Source organism: Protopterus annectens, chromosome 7.part1, assembly GCF_019279795.1.
Source record: "Protopterus annectens isolate FY-2018-M chromosome 7.part1, PAN1.0, whole genome shotgun sequence".
NCBI classification, from domain to species: Eukaryota; Metazoa; Chordata; order Ceratodontiformes; family Protopteridae; genus Protopterus; species Protopterus annectens.
This window is the reverse complement of record NC_056740.1, coordinates 523,950,927-523,970,801: the sequence shown is the minus strand read 5'-3', so window position 1 is coordinate 523,970,801 and position 19,875 is coordinate 523,950,927. Positions and strand designations below refer to the sequence as shown.

At 42.0% G+C, this 19,875-nt stretch overlaps 1 protein-coding gene across 4 annotated transcripts in view; it reads left to right on the top strand.

Annotated features, from left to right (window-relative positions):
* CCPG1 (cell cycle progression 1) overlaps positions 1 to 19,875 on the top strand; it is a 1,059,961-nt gene that overhangs the window by 831,760 nt on the left and 208,326 nt on the right. For 3 of the 4 annotated variants that reach the window (XM_044078956.1, XM_044078957.1, XM_044078959.1), the window contains exon 8: positions 5,927 to 6,052. The exons of the other annotated variant lie outside the window; for it this stretch is intronic. In XM_044078956.1, coding sequence (XP_043934891.1) covers positions 5,927 to 6,052 — 126 coding nt within the window. The remainder of the gene's footprint in view (positions 1 to 5,926; positions 6,053 to 19,875) is intronic. 4 annotated transcript variants of the gene reach the window in all.

The following is a 19,875-nucleotide window of genomic DNA, read 5'->3' as shown; positions in this document are numbered from 1 at the left end:
GGACAAAGACAGGCCTCCGAGGTCCAAATCAGACGATATTGTACAAGCAGAGGCCAGCTTCAGGTTCGGCCATCGTCAGTGAGGCGCTTTTGCAGCCCCTGTCGGCCATTTCGGAACCGATGGCCGAAACGGACTCCTACGAGGAGCCAACTAGGCCTTTGAATATTTCTGTTGCAGGACCTTCGGACAGTGCTCCTTCGGATGGGTCCGGAGCCGCTGTGCAGGTACCGGCTTCCGAAGGGGTTTTCAGGCCTACTCAGCTTCTAATAAAGGCAAAGACTCCTTCCAAATCAAAGACTGCAACACAGGCCTCTTCTGATCGGCTCCCAAGTCACAGAAACAGTTACTTAAGATGGCGGAGGACTTACTTACTATGATTAGGGGTTCACATCCCCCTCCAGATAAAAGGCCAAGGCAGGAAGTTTATTATGACTCCTCTGATCAGGCTTCTGTTTCTTCAGTTTCTTCTTCTGACCAGGAATATTCTTTCCCTCCTTATGAGGATTCTGATGCTGAGGAATCCATTCCTTCAGCTTCTCCCCCTGAGGATTTCTCTTTTGGGGATACTTTGCATGAAATGAGAGAACATTTCCACTAGGAAGGACAGGAGTATTCGGAATCTAAGAAAAAACTAAGGGATTTCCTCCTTCTTCCACAACATAGACCCCTGGCTATTCCTCCTATTTTGGATATTGTGGATGATGCTTTTTCGGAGGCTAACTTAACCCCTGACTCTTTTCCTCTAGCTCCTGTTAAGCCTGACAGATATTACAGAGTTCCTGATTCCCACCAGTTTTTATACAAGAACCCTACTGCTGACCCTGAAACCATTTCTCAGGGTCCTAAGGGAGTTAAGGCCGCTTCTGCTAAAAACCCCATTCCCACTGAGAAGGATTCCAGATCTTTAGAAAGATGGGGCAAAAAAGTGTACACTTCTGCTACTTTATCTATTAGGGCTTTAAACTGTCAGTTTCATATGCTGAAATACCAGCAATTTCTCCTGTCTGTTTTAAAACAAAAGCTAGCTTCCATTTCCGCCTGTGCAGATGATGAGGAATTACATGATTTAATGCATGCCACTGAACAAGTTGGGAAGCATGGTTTACACTGTGGATTTGATGCCTTGGTGGCTTCTTGTAGGGCTGCTGCCTCTGGCACAGTAATTAGAAGGCATGCATGGTTAAAGGAACAAAATTTGCCAGATCAAGTAAAAGCTAAATTATTGGATGCTCCTGTTCAGCATAATGTTTTGTTTGGATCTAAAGCTGAAGAGGTGATTAAAAAGATGGAGGACAAGGCAAAATCCATGCAAACAGTTAAAGATTTCTTACAAGTACAGCCACCCAGATTTAGTAGGAATTGGCCTACAAAAAATTGGTCCTTTCCCAATTCAGACAGGCCTCAGAGGGGTAGATACAGACGCTTCCGAGGAAGGCCTCAAACACAAGCCTCTTATAGACCAAGACAGTGGACTGCTTCCACCCCTAGGGGAGGAGAGGACAGATCACAAGCTCATAGGAAACAGACTCAATGACTCCCTCTGTTGGGCTGCAGGAACTTCTTGCCTGGAAGCCCCTCTCGGAGGAAAACTTTCTCTTTTTCACCTAAATTGGACTCGTATAACCCAAGACAAGTGGGTTCTGGATGTGGTTTCAAGAGGTTACAAATTCCATTTTCATACCCTACTAAGGCCAAGCGGATGGCCAGATCTTCCAAAACATCAGTGGACAGAGGCCTTAAACCAGGTGGAAGCTCTCTTGGTTATGAAAGCCATAGAACTAGTTCCACTTTCAGAGATGGGACAAGGTTTTTACTCAAGGCTCTTTCTAGTCCCCAGGAAGCAAAATTCATGGAGACCCATTCTGGATCTGTCAGTCTTGAACACTTTTCTAGAGATAACAAAATTCAAGATGCTTACTCTACAGCAGCTACTTCCAATGCTGACCAAAAAATGCATGGATGGTAACTTTGAATTTAAAGGAGGCATATTTACACATTCCCATCAGGCAGGACCGCAGAAAATACCTCAGGTTCAAGGTCGGATCGAGGCACTTTCAATTCTCTGCACTGCCCTTTGGATTGTCTGCTGCGCCCAGGGTCTTCACCAAATGCCTGGCTCCAGTAGTAGCTTATTGAAGACTCAAGGGAATTCAAATTTACCCTTATCTGGACGACTGTCTTATTCAGGCGGACAGCAAGGATGTCTTACTCCAGCATCTACAGTTTGTTCAGAATCTTCTCAAGTTCCTGGGATTCACTGTAAACATAAAAAAGTCAAATTTGACACCCTCACAACAGATAATTTTTCTGGACGCTTCTCTAAACACAACAACCCAGATGGCATTTCTGACATACGAAAAACAGTTACAGCTGGCTTCAACTTTCAAAACCTTAGCAACTTTAACTCGGCTATCTGCAAGGAGATTCCTGCAGGCTTTGGGTTACATGGCCTCCTGCATCCTTCTCGTACCATATGCAAGACTACATATGAGGAAAATACAGTGGTACCTAGAAAGTGTATGGTCTCAGCATTGCCACAGTTTAGACATACTGATCTCCGTCCTGCCTTGTCTTCAAAAGGAATTCCTTTGGTGGTCCAAGGCATGTACTCTAAACAAAGGAAAACCCTTCTATCTGCCTCCTGCCACTTGGATACTAACCACGGATGCCTCAGATTATGCATGGGGAGCCCATTTTCAGGGCAACTGTCTGCAGGGCCTTTGGACAAAGGATCAGAAGCACCTGCATATCAATTTAAAGGAAATGTTAGCCGTTCAGAAAGCTCTATTGGCCTTCAGGAATCTTCTACAACCAGGACAACTACTGATACGGACAGACAACACCACAGTCATGTGGTACATAAACAAGCAAGGGGGATCTCATTCCTACCTCCTTTGCAGACTAGCCATGTATCTGTGGAACACAGCTCTAGCTTGCAATCTGGACCTTCAAGCTCAGTTTCTACCAGGGAAGCAAAACTTCCTGGCAGACAGTCTAAGCAGAAACCTTTCGGACCCACACGAGTGGATGCTGGACACCGAAATATTCAAGATGATAACAGCAGTCTGGGGATGTCCTCACATAGACCTCTTTGCATCCCACCTCAATCATCTACTACAGATTTTTTGCATCAGGACTTTCCACGAACAAGCTTGGAAAGTGGATGCACTATCATTCAGTTGGAAAAACCCCTCGGGATATGCCTTTCCACCTCTTCCTCTTCTTCCACGGATATTATTAAAGATCAAACAGGACAAGCCCAAGATGATAATCTTGCTGGCCCCAAATTGGCCTCGACAGTTTTGGTACCCAACTCTGAAAAACCTTTGTCTGGAGCCCCCTTGGATTTTACCACAGACTCCGAACCTTCTGTCCCAACACCAGGGTCGGGTTCTACACTCCCATGTCAGAACTCTCAGCCTGGAGGCCTGGTTAATCCAGGGTCTTTGATTCATTCTTTTCTACCCAAGCAGGTTATGGATGTCATTTTAGAAGCCAGGCGTCCTAGCACTAGAAAATCTTATTCAGGAAAATGAAAAAGATTTTGTTCCTGGATGCAGGCTCAGGATTCTGATCCTCTTCTTCCTAACATTCCTTTGATTTTACTTTTACCTGACAGACCTCTTAAAGGGTCTCTCTTTCTCTTCCATTAAGATACATGCCTCTGCTATTTCTGCTCATTATAATACAGACCCTCCAATCTTTTCCCACCAGCTCATGAGACAGTTTCTCAGAGGAGCTAAGAACTTTAGGCCCCCTAGATCTCCTCCCATTCCTGCTTGGGATCTCAACTGTGTTTTGGAAAAGCTCACCTTACCTCCTTTTGAGCCTGCTGCCACTTCTGACATCAAGTTTTTATCTTGGAAGACAGCCATCCTGTTAGCTCTTACCTCTGCCAGGAGGGTTTCAGAGTTGCAAGCTCTTATGGCTGTGGAACCTTATATTATTTTTCACCAAGACAGGGTGTCTTTAAGGACTAATCCTACTTTCATGCCTAAGGTGATTCCCAAAGTGGCTTTAAATCAAACTATTCACTTGCCAACTTTTTTCTCCACTCCTCAAAATAATGGGGAAAGGATCTTGCATTCTTTGGATGTACACAGACAACTACGTTTTTACCTGGACAGAACCAAGGACATCAGGAAATCAGAGCAATTGTTTGTTTCTTATGCTTCAAGTTCCCAAGGTAAAGCCATTTCAAAACAGACCATTTCTAAATGGATTGCTCATGGAATCAGATTTTGCTATTCACACCATGGAAAGCAAATCCCAGGGAGTATAAGGACTCATTCCACCAGAGCTGCTGCCACTTCAGCTGCCTTCCTCAGGGGAGTACCTACCAAGGACATTTTGGAAGCTGCAAAGTTCAGTGCATACTTTTTCAAAGAACTACAATCTACCTCTGTAAGTCTAGGGCAGGCTTTGCTTCTGCAGTCTTGCAGGGCCTTTTAGCCGCCCCTTCTACTTTATGACCACCTCCCTTTCATTCTGCTTTGGGATTCTACCCTACAGTCATGACTGCAACAGTGAAACACGATGAACATATAGTACATGTTGGGAGGGTGGCTTAATGGCTAAGGTGTTTGCCTTACAAACCCAAGGTTCAGGGTTTGAGTCTCACAAGGCATAACTGGCTAGGCTTAAAATGGCTCGCAAGGGCAGTTAGCTTAGTAGTAAACTATGAGCCTACAGTTGTGTACACTTACCATAAATGTAGATGTTCAAGTGTCTTCACTGTTGCAGTCTGGGTTTCCCTCCCTCCTGTCCCCTCTTATGTTTACTTTTGTGTGGTCCCTTTTTTCACCATTCTTCTGAGGTGTATTTGCAAAGGGTATGGGACCTTACTCATTTTGGGACTCCTGACATCTGGGGCAAGAAAAACTGGAGAACATGGCGTCGGCTGTCAGCTTTGTACTCCTGGCGCTCTGATGTCAGGGAGCATGGCTGAACAGCCGACGCCGGACCCAGACTTTGGGATTCTGGCCGACCGAGGACTGCCTGCTGGCAGGGGAGAACCCTACAGTCATGACTGCAACAGTGAAGACACTCGAACATCTACATTTATGGTAAGTGTACACAACTGTACTTTCTATGTTTAGACTTAGTTTATCATAACAGAAGTACTCAGTGCATCCACAAGACTCTGAAGTGAGATGAATTGCATTCAAGTGCTTTAAAACATTTATTATTTATTTATTGACATTTGATTAGTGGGGAAAGTCCGGCTGTGTAGAAGCCCATTTTCAGCAGAGGCCTGAGGAGAAAAGCTCCAAATTCTTACAAAACATTTTAAGAACAATAATTTTGCCATCTTCAACAATAAAACAAAAACATTTGTAGTTTAAATAATTATAACAAATTAGACTTGATATAAAAATATTGCTTAAAATTGATACAAGGTGTATGATGGTCATTTAATATTTAGAGAAATTTTAGACAGTTTGTAGAGAAATTAATGGTAAGTTAGTCTAATACAAATAAGCATTGCAATATGAAGCGAGGGAAAACAGGCCTGTGGTATTTTAGAGAGAAAGTCAGGGAGGAGAGTTAGATAGCAGTATGGAAGTAAGTGAAGAAGACAAGGTAAGGAGGTATAAGGAATGAAAAGATACTTTTTCACATTTAAGGATATAGTTTATCCTGGATTTGAGCACAAACAGAGCCAGATTTTAGCTAGGAAGTCTTTCAGAGTGGTTTTGAAAGATGGGAGGGAAGTTATAGACCTGATGGATACAGGTAAGGATGGATACAGTACAAGTACAGACAAATGCCCAGCAGATTTGCTAGGTTTGTAGATAGGCTGGAGTTTTTTGGTCACTGGATGGCATTGACCGACTGGGAACATAGTTGTGTAGAATGCTTGTTTTTTTTAGTGCTAAAGCAGCAATACCATTCTCACTGGATACTACTATTGCCACTTGTATAGGAATCATTTCAACAGCTGGCTGAAGATCTAGAGGAAAAGAGAGATATGGTGGTGTCGCTGACTGCGCTAATGAGTACAATCACTAAAGAAAACCAGCAACTTAGACTTAAGAAAAGTGAGCTACAGGTAATTCCTAATGCATTGAGTTCTCTGTTCCAGTGCTGCACACTGTACTTTTTAGTCGCAGTTAGAAGGAATAGCTATTCTGACAGATTTTCACTTTGAATACTTGAATTTTTCTTCCAGGTCATTTTATTAGCCCATTATGCAAATAACTTGTATACCAGGTGATGGATCTTTCATTTTTCACCCCCACCCCTTTCAGTCTTGTTGCCATAGTTATATCAAAGTATAGAAAGTGTTAATGTCATACTGCAAGAGGACTTTTTAAGCAGGGCCGTCTCATGATAGCCTTTCTGACCCCCCCAAATACATCTCTTCAAGACTGAAAGCACTATCTCTTGCACCTGGAAAAGTGACTCTTCATGTCTTGCCACTGTTAGCTGAAGTTTGAAACTTTTCTTACAACTTTGCAGTGATGGAACTAAGCCAGAGAGAGACTGGCTGAGGAAGCAGCATTGCTCAAAGGAATGTTCAGAGACATCTGGCATATAGGTTCCCAGTGGACTGCTGGCTCTGCTGATCCCACCATGGCCTGTGTGCCTTTTATGACCATTGCCTCTTTTGTTGAGATACTGCACTAGGTGCACTGTTTCAGTTACTTGTCCTATGCAGAGGCATCTTCAGGGACCCTGCTATGGAACAGAACTGAGCAACTGCCTTGTATGCTTTGTACAAGAAGTCACTAGTGTTGGTAAGAAGGTTTTTGAACTATGTCTCTCCAACAGTAGATGGAAAGCTGTGTCCCAGGGGGTGTTTTTCTTCCAGTTTTCCCTCCTTCGTAATGGTTCCAGACATTAGTACATTTTACATTTTTGGATTTCAGCTAGGCCTGTCGACTGTTACAGACTTCTCAGGTATAATTTTGTCCAGATAAATTCTGAAAACCACTTTTTTTATGGTGGAAGCTGAATGGATGTGCAAAACACCTCGCATATGTAGCTAAAAGTATTTATTAGGGTTTACACATGCTGATGGGGCAGACTTTTTTTTTCAGTACTTGCGTATTATCGCAACCAGATTTTCGCGGTAATAGCACTTGCTTCCTGATCATGACAAATGTTTGTTAATGTTAAAATGTAATATAGCATGTTTTCTTTTAACAGTACACATTATTTTCTGGACTGCTATCGATACAATGTGCAAGACATGCTGTTGTTCTTTCTTAATGGTGTTTACTGGCACAACGTTCAACGGGCAGACTTGCAAGAAGCGACACGGGTGCCAGTAGAAAGAACAGCAGCATGTCTTGCACGTTGTACTGATAGCAGTCCAGAAAATAAGGTGTACTGTTAAAAAAAAACATGCTGTATTATATTTTATCAACATTAACGAACATTTGTCATGATCGGGAACCAAGTGCTAAGAGGCATTGTGTTTGATCTCCAAATAGAATCAGGTCAGTCATGTCATATAAGTTGGAATTGGGAAAAAAAAGGGCCAAAACATTGCAGCAAGGGTGCCAAATTCAAAAAAAGATGCATATAGCTCTGATCCGACAGACTTTCCACTATGCTTAAAAAATGCACATGTAAATAACTGCATTCCTCAGAAGCCTGAATACCTGCTGTTACTGGCAAGCCGCTACTGAATGCCTTAACCAATTCTTGCATTGAGCTACGGCAGTAAAGGATGCTACAGCAGCCCTGACAATTGAAGCCAAACTGGAAGGAATGCACGTAGTATGGCCGTTATTTCACAGCATGGGCTGACAGAACATTCAGTGGGCGGCCTTGTAATGCAGCGATATGCTGCTGCCAGTAAAGAGCACAAAGAAACAACAACAGTATGTTGTGTACTTTGTGTTGGTAGAACTCTAGAAACCAACCTATTTTGTTAAAGAAAACACACCATTTTCCATTTCAAGCACATTAACTTGCACATTCACTGATCGGGAAGCAACCACTGTTTTTGTGAAAATCTGGTTGTGACAATACGCAAGTACCTTTTTTTCATCTCAGTAGGCATCTTCCACATTTCACGGTTGCCCTTTTCTCAAGTTTTTACATTCACATTTTTCTCATGGCAGACTCTCCCTTGTCTGCCTTACGTGTTGTGGGATACACATATTTTTTCATTTTCCCTTTCATGTTTATTCTTCCTGCATGCTGAAACAAAGTAATCTTCTCATCAGAATCTGACATGACAGACCAATCTTTTGTATATACTAACTTTTCGAATAACCATTGATACTCTGGGAAGACTGACTGAATGATAGAGAAAGCTTTTGATTTCCCTGAGCACCCTTGCCCTTTACTGAGTAAATGCTTGAATGCCTTTTTACAGGCCAGAGTGACAGGACAGTTTGAAATAATGTATTATGACACCCTTTACCCTTGAAGCCAGAACTTTTGAGGATGGTATTAATGTAATCTAGAAGTATATCTCTAACCTGTCTCTTAAAGCACTGCCACAATTATAAGGAAAATCTGCTTTTCTGCCTCATTTTGATGTTGAGTGATGCCTGCAGTGGTTAGTTGGCTGGATTTTCTTTCAGGTTAACACTTTCTCATTAAGTTTTCTGATCTAAAGCTCCTGCACTTGGAGCTTGCACCTCATACCCCAAACTGGAGTGTTACTTCCCCGGTAATAAAAGTTCACTGCCTGCCAGAATTCCTAGTTCTTTCTAACCACTCACACAGCTTGGATGTCATCCTAACATTGTTGTTGGTCTTTCGACTTTCTCCCGGTAAGGGGTCGCCACAGCGGAACTCCGGTCCGCTAGTGATTGGCAGTATATTTTTATGAAACGCCGAGGTGCCAGCTCGACGCCCAACCTTCAACAAAGGCACGCCCATTTACGCACGCATGTCTTTCGAAAGCTACCCAACCACGGGGAGGACATGCAGACTCCACACAGAAGGCACTCCCAAGCCGAGAATCGAACGGGAGAACCTCATGCTGTGAGGTAACAACGCTACCACTGTACCACATGTCTTCCTAACATAAGCCGTTAAAGTATGAGTTTGATTCCTAAAGTCACTTGCAGTCATCAGGTCTCTAAGCAGTACTACTACAGGAGTCTAATCTCTGTGAGATCTGTTTATTTGCCTTTCAGGTTCTGTACCTTTATAATTTACTACCTGGGTGCCTTCAGGAAGGCACATATAAGAGCTCCCTAAAGACCTGCTTATTGCAGCTGGCTTTCCAGTAATTTAGTGACTTTTATGGTTTACATATTCACTTTAACCCCGGCTATGCCTGCAAATGGTCTGCTGTGATCAGTGCATTTCATGTGACCCAGAATCATCAGAATACCTTCTAAATACAGCCTGAGTATGTAGTAAAAAGGAAAAGGAAACCGTACCACTAAGTTATGATAAAGTAAATTAAGACACAGTGAGAACACAATACCACTAAGTTACTAGTAAGCAATCCAAACCTTAGACTTTATTAAAATTAGAAAGCCAAATCAGTTGGCTCTTTTGTCTCACAAATAAGACACTACTTTGATCAAACAAATGCAATTTGTAATTTAAATAACTTTAGCCTTGTAATTGATATAAAATAAACGTTAAGTATTTAAAGATGATACAATGTTGCCAAAGTAACAGTGGAATTCAGCATGCAAAAAAAAGTAGAAAGAAAACAAATATTGTTAATATTTCAAATAAGTGTTAACATTCAGTGGTCATCTTTTCAAGTTTTTTATGAAGTTAGTATTCCTTTTCAAGCCTGGAAATACACTTGCTTTTAAAAATATGTAACAATTGTAGTCTTCATAATACAGGCCATTGTCTAAATTTCCACCCTTCAAATGCTCGCTGGTGGCATTCCAAACATTAAAAAAAACATCTTAGAATGTCTAAACAAGGCGTTTTTGAGACTGCATAAAGTGTGTTCCTAAAATGTAATATTAAAACATCTGGATGTACAGCTTGAATAAAAAGCATAACAGCGTATGCACTGTGCTGCATAAACCATGTTCTTGCGTATTCTCAAGTAGTTTCTTAAAAGAGCAGAAACTGAGCAACAGTGACACAAATAACATTGATGGTCTACTTAGTTAACTGAAACTTCCTGTGTTGTCCTTTTGAGACCTCAAGTAGAATCCCTGAATACTGTAGGTATTAATTTTTTTTTGTTTTGCTCCACTCCCCCTAGTTGCAGCTGCTTTCCTTGTTTACTTGATATACTGAAACCTCCTAAGCCTCCCTAAACTTAACCTGACCAAGATCTGGGGCAGCTGAGGAGATTGAATATTCTAGTACGTCATACTGCCAGCAAGTGTGCCTTAACCTCCTCCTACCACACAACAGCATTGCAAGTTTTGCAGCTGCTGCCTTTGGGAGGTGCACGCATGATTCCACACACACGCAGCCTCCTGACAAGCCACTAGTCTAACATGAGTCATCTGGAGTGTAGTAAGACCTTATCTCGCCCCAGCATGGGAACCTATATAGATATTAATGTTGGCTATGTTTTTGTACAGCTTGAGAAAGGGAAAACAAAGTTAAAGATGCAGTGGGACATTTTTTTGACCAACGAAAGATTGAAAGTAAAACAAGTCCCTAGGTTTTATGTATTGATACGTTCCACTGGGTTACATTTTCGTAAGTTTTGAGTGGATCAGCTTAAATGAAGAATTCAGTTTCTAGAGTATGGTGTACGTGGCTTCCTAGTGAAAGTCTGTCAGTTTTATAATCGCTTCACAAAACAGCAACCACAACATTTTGGAAACACTAGAATTCAAAGTCCATTTGAAAGTAGTAACTCGCAATAGCTCATCCCTGACACTCTGAAACTTTCTTGCACCCCCATACCTCCAGTTACTTGTGTATACCATCCCCAACATTGCACTCTATGTAGGAAAAGAGAAATCCCCAGGATAGCACAGATTCATAATTACTTGTCTAAGTCTATTTATCTGATAGACAACAGTTAGCAAAATTATCACTGAAATCCACTTTCAGTGAGCAGTGCAGTTTATTTTTCCTTACAAATCCAAAACATCAGAAGTTAGTAAATCACATTGATTTTCAGTAAACAGTATCATACAAGCTGAATAAACTGAATGGCATTGGTATGACAACTTGTTTAATTTATCCTTTGGTTTAATAGTTTCTGAGCTGTATTATGTTTGGGAATTCAGGAAGTAGTATTCCTCATGTAGAGAGTATTTTATCAGTTTGAGTCATTTGGGCAAATTATGCCACTTTTATCAAAGCACAAGCCTATCAGCCATACCATAGCTGTCTTGGAACTTTCTTCCTGCACTTCATCGAGTTCATAGGTATGTACTAGGATAATGATCACTGGCACCTTTTTAATTCAAGCCATGCATCCCAAATCTCTGACAAGTTCTGGTACATATGATAAAGTATACGCAAGGGCCTGGGAGATGAACCATTTACAGGCTGCCTGTGTCCATTGCACACACAGGTGCCACATCAGAGATTAACTTCCTGATGTTCTTCATGTTTCACTGTTGCAATCATTGCATTTGGGTAATCTGCTGGCAGGTTGCCCTCAGTCGGCCTGATTATCAAAGTCTTGGGTCCTGCGTCAGTTGCTGTCTCCTCTTCCATGACGTCAGGTCGTCAGGGGTGTAAAACATGCAGCCGACGCCATTTTCTTCAGTCTTTCTTGCCGCATGGTGCCCGAAGCAGAAGCAGTTCGCAAGTGCCAGTCGGCCGACTCCTGAAATTTTCGCATTCGAGTTTCAGAACCAAAGTCTTCAATTAAAGCTAAGTACCCCATTGGGAAAACTTTTTCTTGCTCCTTACCGATGTCAGTAAAAGTGAATAATTGCATTACTTGTGGGAAGCAAATACATCATAAGGATTTTTCATTTGTACTGTACTCCTTGCCTAGGCCCAGATCATAACGTGCCTTGCTGTCGGTTTTGTGCTAGATTTAACCAACGCACTATTAAGCATCAGTATGTCTTTGCTTCAAAATATTTTGGAAACAGATTTAATTACACTGAAGTGGCGTCGGATAGCAATCCGACTACCGGAGTTAGCAAAAAATGCAAAGAAAAGGACAGAGACAGACCGTCAGTCCAAAACAGACGAAGTTTCTCCTAAGCCAGTCGCCGGTACTCAGTGAGGCGCTTTTGCAGCCCCTGATACCCGCTACTTTTGAGTCGCAGGCCTCTACTGAGACCCATGTGGAGTCTGGCATGCCGCGAGATTCTCAGAGTATTGTACCCATGGATGTCTCTCCCTCGGATGGGTCCAGAGTTGCTGAGCAGGCACTGGCTTCCGAGGGTGTTTTCAGGCCGCAACATTTCTATATAAAACCGACACCAGCTTCAAAAACAAAGACAAAAGCAACTCCTAAGGCAAAAAAACTGACGCATGAGCCACATGCTCAGGCCTCTATGCCTAAAAAATAAATTATCAAAATGGCTGAAGACTTAATTACCTTGATCAGGGGTTCCCAACCCCCCCCCCTTTGCATACTTTAAGGGAACATTTTCATTGGGAGAGTCAGTATTTCTCTGAATCAAAAAAGAGGCTTAGGGATTTCCTTCTTCCTCAGCATAGGCCTTTGGCTATACCTCCTGTTTTAGACATTATTGATGTGTTTTTGGAATCAAGCATGGCTCCTGATTCCCTACCTCCGGCTCCTAGTAAGCCAGACAGATATTACAGGGTTCCTGACTCCCACAAATTTTTATTCAAAAATCCTGCTGCTGACCCTGAAACTGTCTCACATGGTCCCAAAGGTGTGTAAAGGCCTCAACAGCTAAGAATCCTACCTCCTCTGATAGAGATTCCAGGGCACTGAATAGATGGGGAAAGAAGGTTTATACGTCTGCAACCTTGGCAATTAGGGCCTTAAACTGCCAGTTTCATATGCTTAAATATCAACAGCATGTTATGGGATTATTGAAACAAAAAATGATGTTGATTTCTGCAAGTGTGGAAAATAAAGAATTGCAGGAATTATTGCATGCAGCAGAGCAGGTTGGAAAGCATACTTTGCAATGTGGTTTTGATTCCTTGGAGGCCTCATGCAGGGTTGCAGTTACTGGATCTGTGATTAGAAGGCATGCCTGGCTCAAAGAGCAAAACCTGCCTGATCATGTTAAAGCTAAATTGTTGGATGCACCTTTACAGCATGATACTCTGTTTGGTAATAAGACAGAAGAGGTTTTAAAGGAAATGGAAGATAAAACTAAGTCTATTCAAACTGTAAAAGATTTCTTACAAGTGCAGCCACCAAGATTCAGTAGACACTGGCCTACAAAAAATTGGTCCTTTCCTGAGTCCAACAGAGCCTCACGGGGCAAATCCAGGCACTCAAAAGGCTCTCGATACCAGTCACAGGGTTCTTACAGGTCAAAGCAATGGGGTGCCTCTACCTCCAGATCTGGAGGAAACATAGCACAACCCTACAGTAAACAGTCTCAATGACTTCCCTCTGCCATCACCAAGCACTTCTCTTTTGGCAGACCCCTTAGGGGGGAAATTAGCACTTCATGCTCAAAACTGGCAGTTAATAACCCAGGACAAGTGGATATTAAACATAGTATCCCAGGGATGCATATTTCATTTCCATACCTTGCCAATTCCAAACGGTTGGCCAGATCTGCCACAAAATCAATAGGCAGAGGCACAGAAACAAGTTAGGTCCCTCATGGATATGGGGGCTATTCACCCAGTACCAGAACAGGAAAAAGGGCAAGGGTTTTATTCAAGACTGTTTCTGGTACCCAGAAAAGACCATGCCTGGTGCCCAATACTGGATTTATCGATTTTGAACACATTCTTGGACATACCAAAATTCAAAATGCTGACTTTGCAACAGCTTCTTCCCATGCTGGGCAAGAACGCTTAGTGACTCTAGACTTAAAAGAGGCATGCCTGTATATCCCAGTAAGGGAATCGAGCAGAAGATACCTCCGCTTCAAGGTTGGTTTTATGCATTACCAATTCTCTGCACTGCCCTTTGGCTTATCTACTGCGCCCAGGGTCTTTACAAAGTGCCTGGCACCAGTAATTGCATTTTGCAGACAAAGAAGCATACAAAATCTATCCTTACTTGGATGAATGTCTCATTCAAGCAGAAAACAAGGACATTCTTCTTCTACATTTGGCATTTGTAAAAAGGCTTCTAACATGCATAGGGTACACAATAAATGAAAAGAAATCACAACTGGTACCCTCTCAAAAGATTACATTCCTGGGTGCAAGCTTGAATACAACTGCCCAGATGGCTTACCTTACACCAGACATGCAAAGGCAACTGACTATTTACTTCAAACAGATGGCAACAAAAAACCCAGTTATGAGCAAGACAAATTCTGCAGGCTTTGGGGTTCATGGCATCCTGCATTCTACTAATTCCATATGCAAGACTGCATATGTAACTACAGTGGTATCTAAAAAGTTTATGGAGTCAACATTGTCACAGTCTGGAAACAATGATTCCTCTCATTCCGTCTACAACAGGAGTTTCTTTGGTGGGCAGAGACATGTCACCAGAACATGGGATGGTCTTTCACTCTACCCCCTGCCACCCAAACCCTAACTACAGACTCATCAGACTATGCTTGGGAGGCCCACCTAGCGGGGAGATGCATTCGTGGCATATGGAGCCAAAAACAAATGCATCTGCATATCAGCCAGAAAGAGATGTTAGCTGTTCAGAATGCCCTGACAGCCTCCAAGGACTTACTTCATCCAGGACAACTACTGATAAACATGGACAGCACCACGGTTATGTGGTACATAAACAAGCAGGGGGGTGCACATTCCTACACCCTTTTCAGACTAGCCATGGCATTGTGGACACAGCCTTGACTTACCAAGTACATCTTCAAGCTCAATTCCTGCCAGGAAAACAAAATACTCTGGCAGACAACCTAAGCAGAAATCTTATGGACCCTCACAAGTGGAAACTGGATCCACAAGTCTTCAGCATGATAACAAAGAAATGGGGGAGTCCGGACATAGAGCTATTTGCCTATCCCCAAAATTATCAACTGGACAAATTCTGCACAAGGACTTATCACAGACAAGCATGGAAAGTGGATGCCCTATCCTTCAGTTGGAAAAACCTATCCGTCTATGCCTTTCCTCCTCTGCCTCTTCTTCCCAAGGTCTTACTAAAGGTCAGACAGGAAAAAACAAAAATGATCCTAATTGCCCCGACTGGCCTCGCCAGCACTGGTAACCAATTCTAAGGAATATGTCTCAACTCTCTCCTTGGTACTTGCCTCAAATACCTCATCTACTGTCTCAGCAGAGCAGTCAAATTCTGCACAATCAGCTCCAAACTCTGAACCTGGCAGCATGGCTGATCATGTAATTATTCAAATAACACCTCTCAGTAAATCGGTGGTGGATGTCATTTTGGAAGCCAGAAGGCCTAGTACTAGAAAATCTTATGCTGATAAATGGAAGAGATTCTGTGCTTGGAACCAAGCACAAGGGATGGACACAGCAAAGCCAAATATTCCTCAGATTTTATAATACTTGACTGAGATGCTTGACAAGGGCCTATCTTTTTCATCAATAAAAATCCATGCCTCTGCCATCTCGGCTCATTACAACACAGAGCCCTCCCATCTTTTCTCATCCTCTGCTAAAACAGTATCTTAGAGGGGGTCAAAAATTTAAGGCCTCCCAGAAGATCACAAACTCCTGCATGGGACCTCAATTTTGTGTTGGAAAAGCTCACCCTGCCTCCATTTGAACTAGCAGCTACTGCGGATATAAAGTTTTTATCTTGGAAAACCGCTTTCCTTCTGGCAATCACTTCAGCAAGAAGGGTTTCAGAACTACAGGCCCTCATGGCTGTGGAGCCTTTTATTACATTTTACCCGGACAGGGCGTCCCTCAGGACTAATGCTTCCTTTATGCATAAGGTGGTATCCAGTGTGGCTCTTAACCAAACTATTCACTTGCCAACTTTTTACCCAAATCCGCAGAACAAGGGGGAGCGGATTCTGCATTCCTTGGACATACACAGACAACAAAGATTCTACTTAAACAGGACCAAATCTCTAAAAGTCTGAGCAGCTACTGGTGGCATTTGCTGCAGGATTAGAGGGAAGGCTATTTCAAAGCAGACTATTTCAAAGTGGATAAGCCACTGCATTCTTTTCTGCTACTTGCATCATGGTAAACCGGTGCCCAAGGGAATCAGGTCACATTTCACCAGGGCTGCATCTACCTCAGCAGCTTTTCTCAGAGGGGTGCCAACCAAAGACATTCTAGAAGCTGCTACTTGGAGCTCTGTTCATACTTTTACAAAACATTATCATTTGCCTCTCTTCACTAAGTCCAGGGCAGGCTTTGCCACTGCAGTTCTGCAGGGCCTTGTAGCCGCTTCGAATGCTATTTAGTTCCAGCCTCCCAGCCATAGCTTTGGGATTCTACCCAAATGTAATGACTGCAACAGTGAAACACGAAGAACATAGTACAGTTGCATACACTTACCATAAATGTAGATGTTAGAGTGTATTCACTGTTGCAGTCCGGGTTACCCACCCGCCATCCCCCTTTTTTCTGGAACTTCTCTATCCTTCACTATATTCTACAGCCTTTATGGTGTATTTGCTTTTAGATGAAGGTAAAGTTTATGTTGTTACAATAGCATTTATATATATATATATATATATATATATATATAATATATATATATATATTTTTTTTGTTTGCTCCCCATTTGGGGGGCACCTGACATCTGGGGCAAGAAAAACTGAAGAAAATGGCGTTGGCTGCATGTTTTATACCCCTGACAACCTGACATCATGGAAGAAGAGACAGCAACTGACGCAGGACCCAAGACTTTGATATTCAGGCCGACTGAGGGCAACCTGCCAGCAGATTACCCAAATGTAATGACTGCAACAGTGAATACACTCTAACATCTACATTTATGGTAAGTGTACACAACTGTACTTTCCCCATCCAGTTGTCCAAGTTACACTTGAATTGGGTTAGGGAGGAACTCTGCTTCACATGGATAGGGAGCCTGTTCCTGAGAAGGAGTAGTCTCTGGGATGCATGCCTGTCTGTCCAGCAGGTCCTATTTATATCACAAGAAAGGTTTGTCTTTAGAAATGGTAATTCCAGTGTTATTTGCTTTGCAGATATGCAGGAGGTCCATCAGGTGGAGTTTGATAATATCTTGTATGCCAGGCATAGATCTCCCCTCAACAGCCATTAGGAGACAGAATACAGGGATGGGGCTTTATTGGTAAGTACTAGGCAAGCTGCCCTTGTGGGCCATTTTAAGCCTAGCCAAGTTATTTTCCAAAATATGTATTTTGTGTATGTGAGGTAAACACCTTAATGATTATACCATCCCCAACAGGCAGTCTGTATAGGACATGTTGGTTACACCTTGTATTCTTTTAGTGAGGAACCTATGTGGACATTCCAGTTGGTGGAGCACCTGGTTAGGTACATGCCAAAGGGCATTGTTCTCAGTGGTAGGTCTGATGAATGCTGAATACAGTGGAATAATGACCTCCTTGGACCTAGATGTCATACCTTTGTTTATAAGTTGCACAATAGAATGATTTCCTCACAGTTGTATACATGTAATGGTATTACTGTCTGTGTGTCCCCAAGAGCCTGACTACTGGATTAGCTTTTAGGGGTGTGTTATCAATGTGATGGTAACCAGGGATGGATGACTTTCTGAAGCATGCTATTATGTATCTCTTGACATTTAGTTTTAGTCCATGGCTCTGACACAAGTTCTGTGTCAGCCTTTCCTGGAGAACCTTAGTCTTGGTGGGAGATTCTATGACTACTCCTAACTTGCAATAGTCTGCAAATTTGGTTGGCCAGAGGCCCTAGACGTTGACTTGACTTCTGAGAAGTAGATCGTGTCTGATCAAAGGACTCAAGACAGCTTCTCCTGCAGTTTCTATAATATAAGATGTACTCACGCAGTGCATGCTGAACTGCCCAGTGTTCATTGCCTTCCCTTTTACTGTATTGTACTTGTTAAAATAGAACCTGATGCTTGAATTTCCCATATTGCTAAAAGTAACTGCTTCTGCCCCAGAAGTTGATTCCTAGATTTCAGGTGATGGACTCGAGACTGGACTTGTTCTTTTTTCTTGATTTGCATACTCTCTAGGTTTCTGCTGCTCCATCATTAGATGATTTTCCAGCTGTGGTTCAGTAAACAGCATTTGAGCCAATATCCATTTCTGTAGCAACTGTTGTGTATTGAACGCTGACAGTATTGGGACATTAAGGAATTGGATATCATCCCCTCATTCCCCAGGGCATCTGAGGTGTTTCCTATGGCTCGTTTAGCCTTCAGAAGTTTGCTGTAGAGTACATTGTTTTGCTCTAAGTGGCTTTACAGATTACTTTAACCCTATACAGACTTTTTATATTGGTGACTTTGCATAATAAAAAGGACAAATTTTCAACTCTCCTTCCATTCTACTTTGTGGTCGGAGGAGGATGAAGAGTCTCTGGCCTTTGCATACCACATAACCATTATCTATTGGGCTGGATACTTTCTTGATGAAGAGCGGACTGGAGTTCTGCTGTGGCGACCCCTAACCAGGAAAAGCCGAAAGACAACTGTCTTGATGAAGACTTCTGCTGGATTCTGCAAGCGATGTCTTTGGTGAGACGACACCTTCTGAGCTTGGGAATGTTACACCTCTAGCAGCCTACAAATATTCTTACATTCCAAAACAAATGTAAATGTGTAAGTAAATGCAACTGAACAGATAGCATTGCTTTTTGTATCAATAAAATATCTTCTTTACAGTGATAGCATTGAATTTATAGTCTTTACATCTGTATTGTAATCAATATTCATAACCTCAAAACGTTATAATGTTCTCAAGTTTCACAAACAACTTGTCATACTGGAAATTTTACAGCTTATGCAAGTAGTATCAGAGGACTTTTCTTCAGCCAGACCTGAGCTTTCACATGACAATAAATTGTGGGTGCTTGTTTGAGGATATGTAGAAAAACTGCACTTATATGTATAATTAACAATGAATATCATGCTGACTATGAAGACGTACAATTTATCAATTTATATAATCAATGCACTCTCTCAATAATTACAACTTACAGTGCAAATGCCAGTTTTTTAACATCACCAAAGGTTTCAGCTGATGCTGTACAGTAGTTTGTAGGTCATTCAGCTTTGGAACTATTAATGTATGGAACTATTGGCTATATTCATAACTACTAACACACAAGTATCAATATCTGCAGTATAGTGCATTGTACATGGACAGTGATAATGTATTTTTCTGTCTGTCATCATAGCATTTCACACCATGCTGCATAGGAGCAGGTAGATGTTCATATTGATCACTGGTGCAGTAGCCATAGCTATATGGGTTATATACTGCCTAGGATATAAAAGGTTGCCAACTTTCAAAGCTTCAGGGCACCTTCTATATTCCCAAACCATTAAGCCAGCTCAAGCTGAGCTGACTAAAGGTCATGTTTGGGTGCCTCACCCTTCAGAGCTTTCTTGTTGCAGGGAAGAGCATTCTTCTGCGTAACCAATCAACCATTTGCATACCTTGTTCCATCACTGGTCAGATAAGTTCCCTTTGGGGAAGAACCTTCCACTTTACTTTTTTCTCTTAGAAAACTTGTTTGTTCTGAAAAAGACTAGCTGGGAAAAGTGTTTTGGTTAACTGTCTTATGACTTTTATGTACTTTTATATGGGAGTGCACTTACTTTTTTAATAAACATTGTTAAAAGTTGTTTAAACTACTATTTCTGTAGAGTAACTGTTGCTATTTTACTTTTTGGTGCAGGGGAAAGGGGTTTAAAAATAATTTTTACTGTATTTTTTTCTCAGAAAAAGTTACTTTTTAGATGCTTTCCTGTTTTACTGACTATTGCTGTTAAGCTTCCATGGGAAT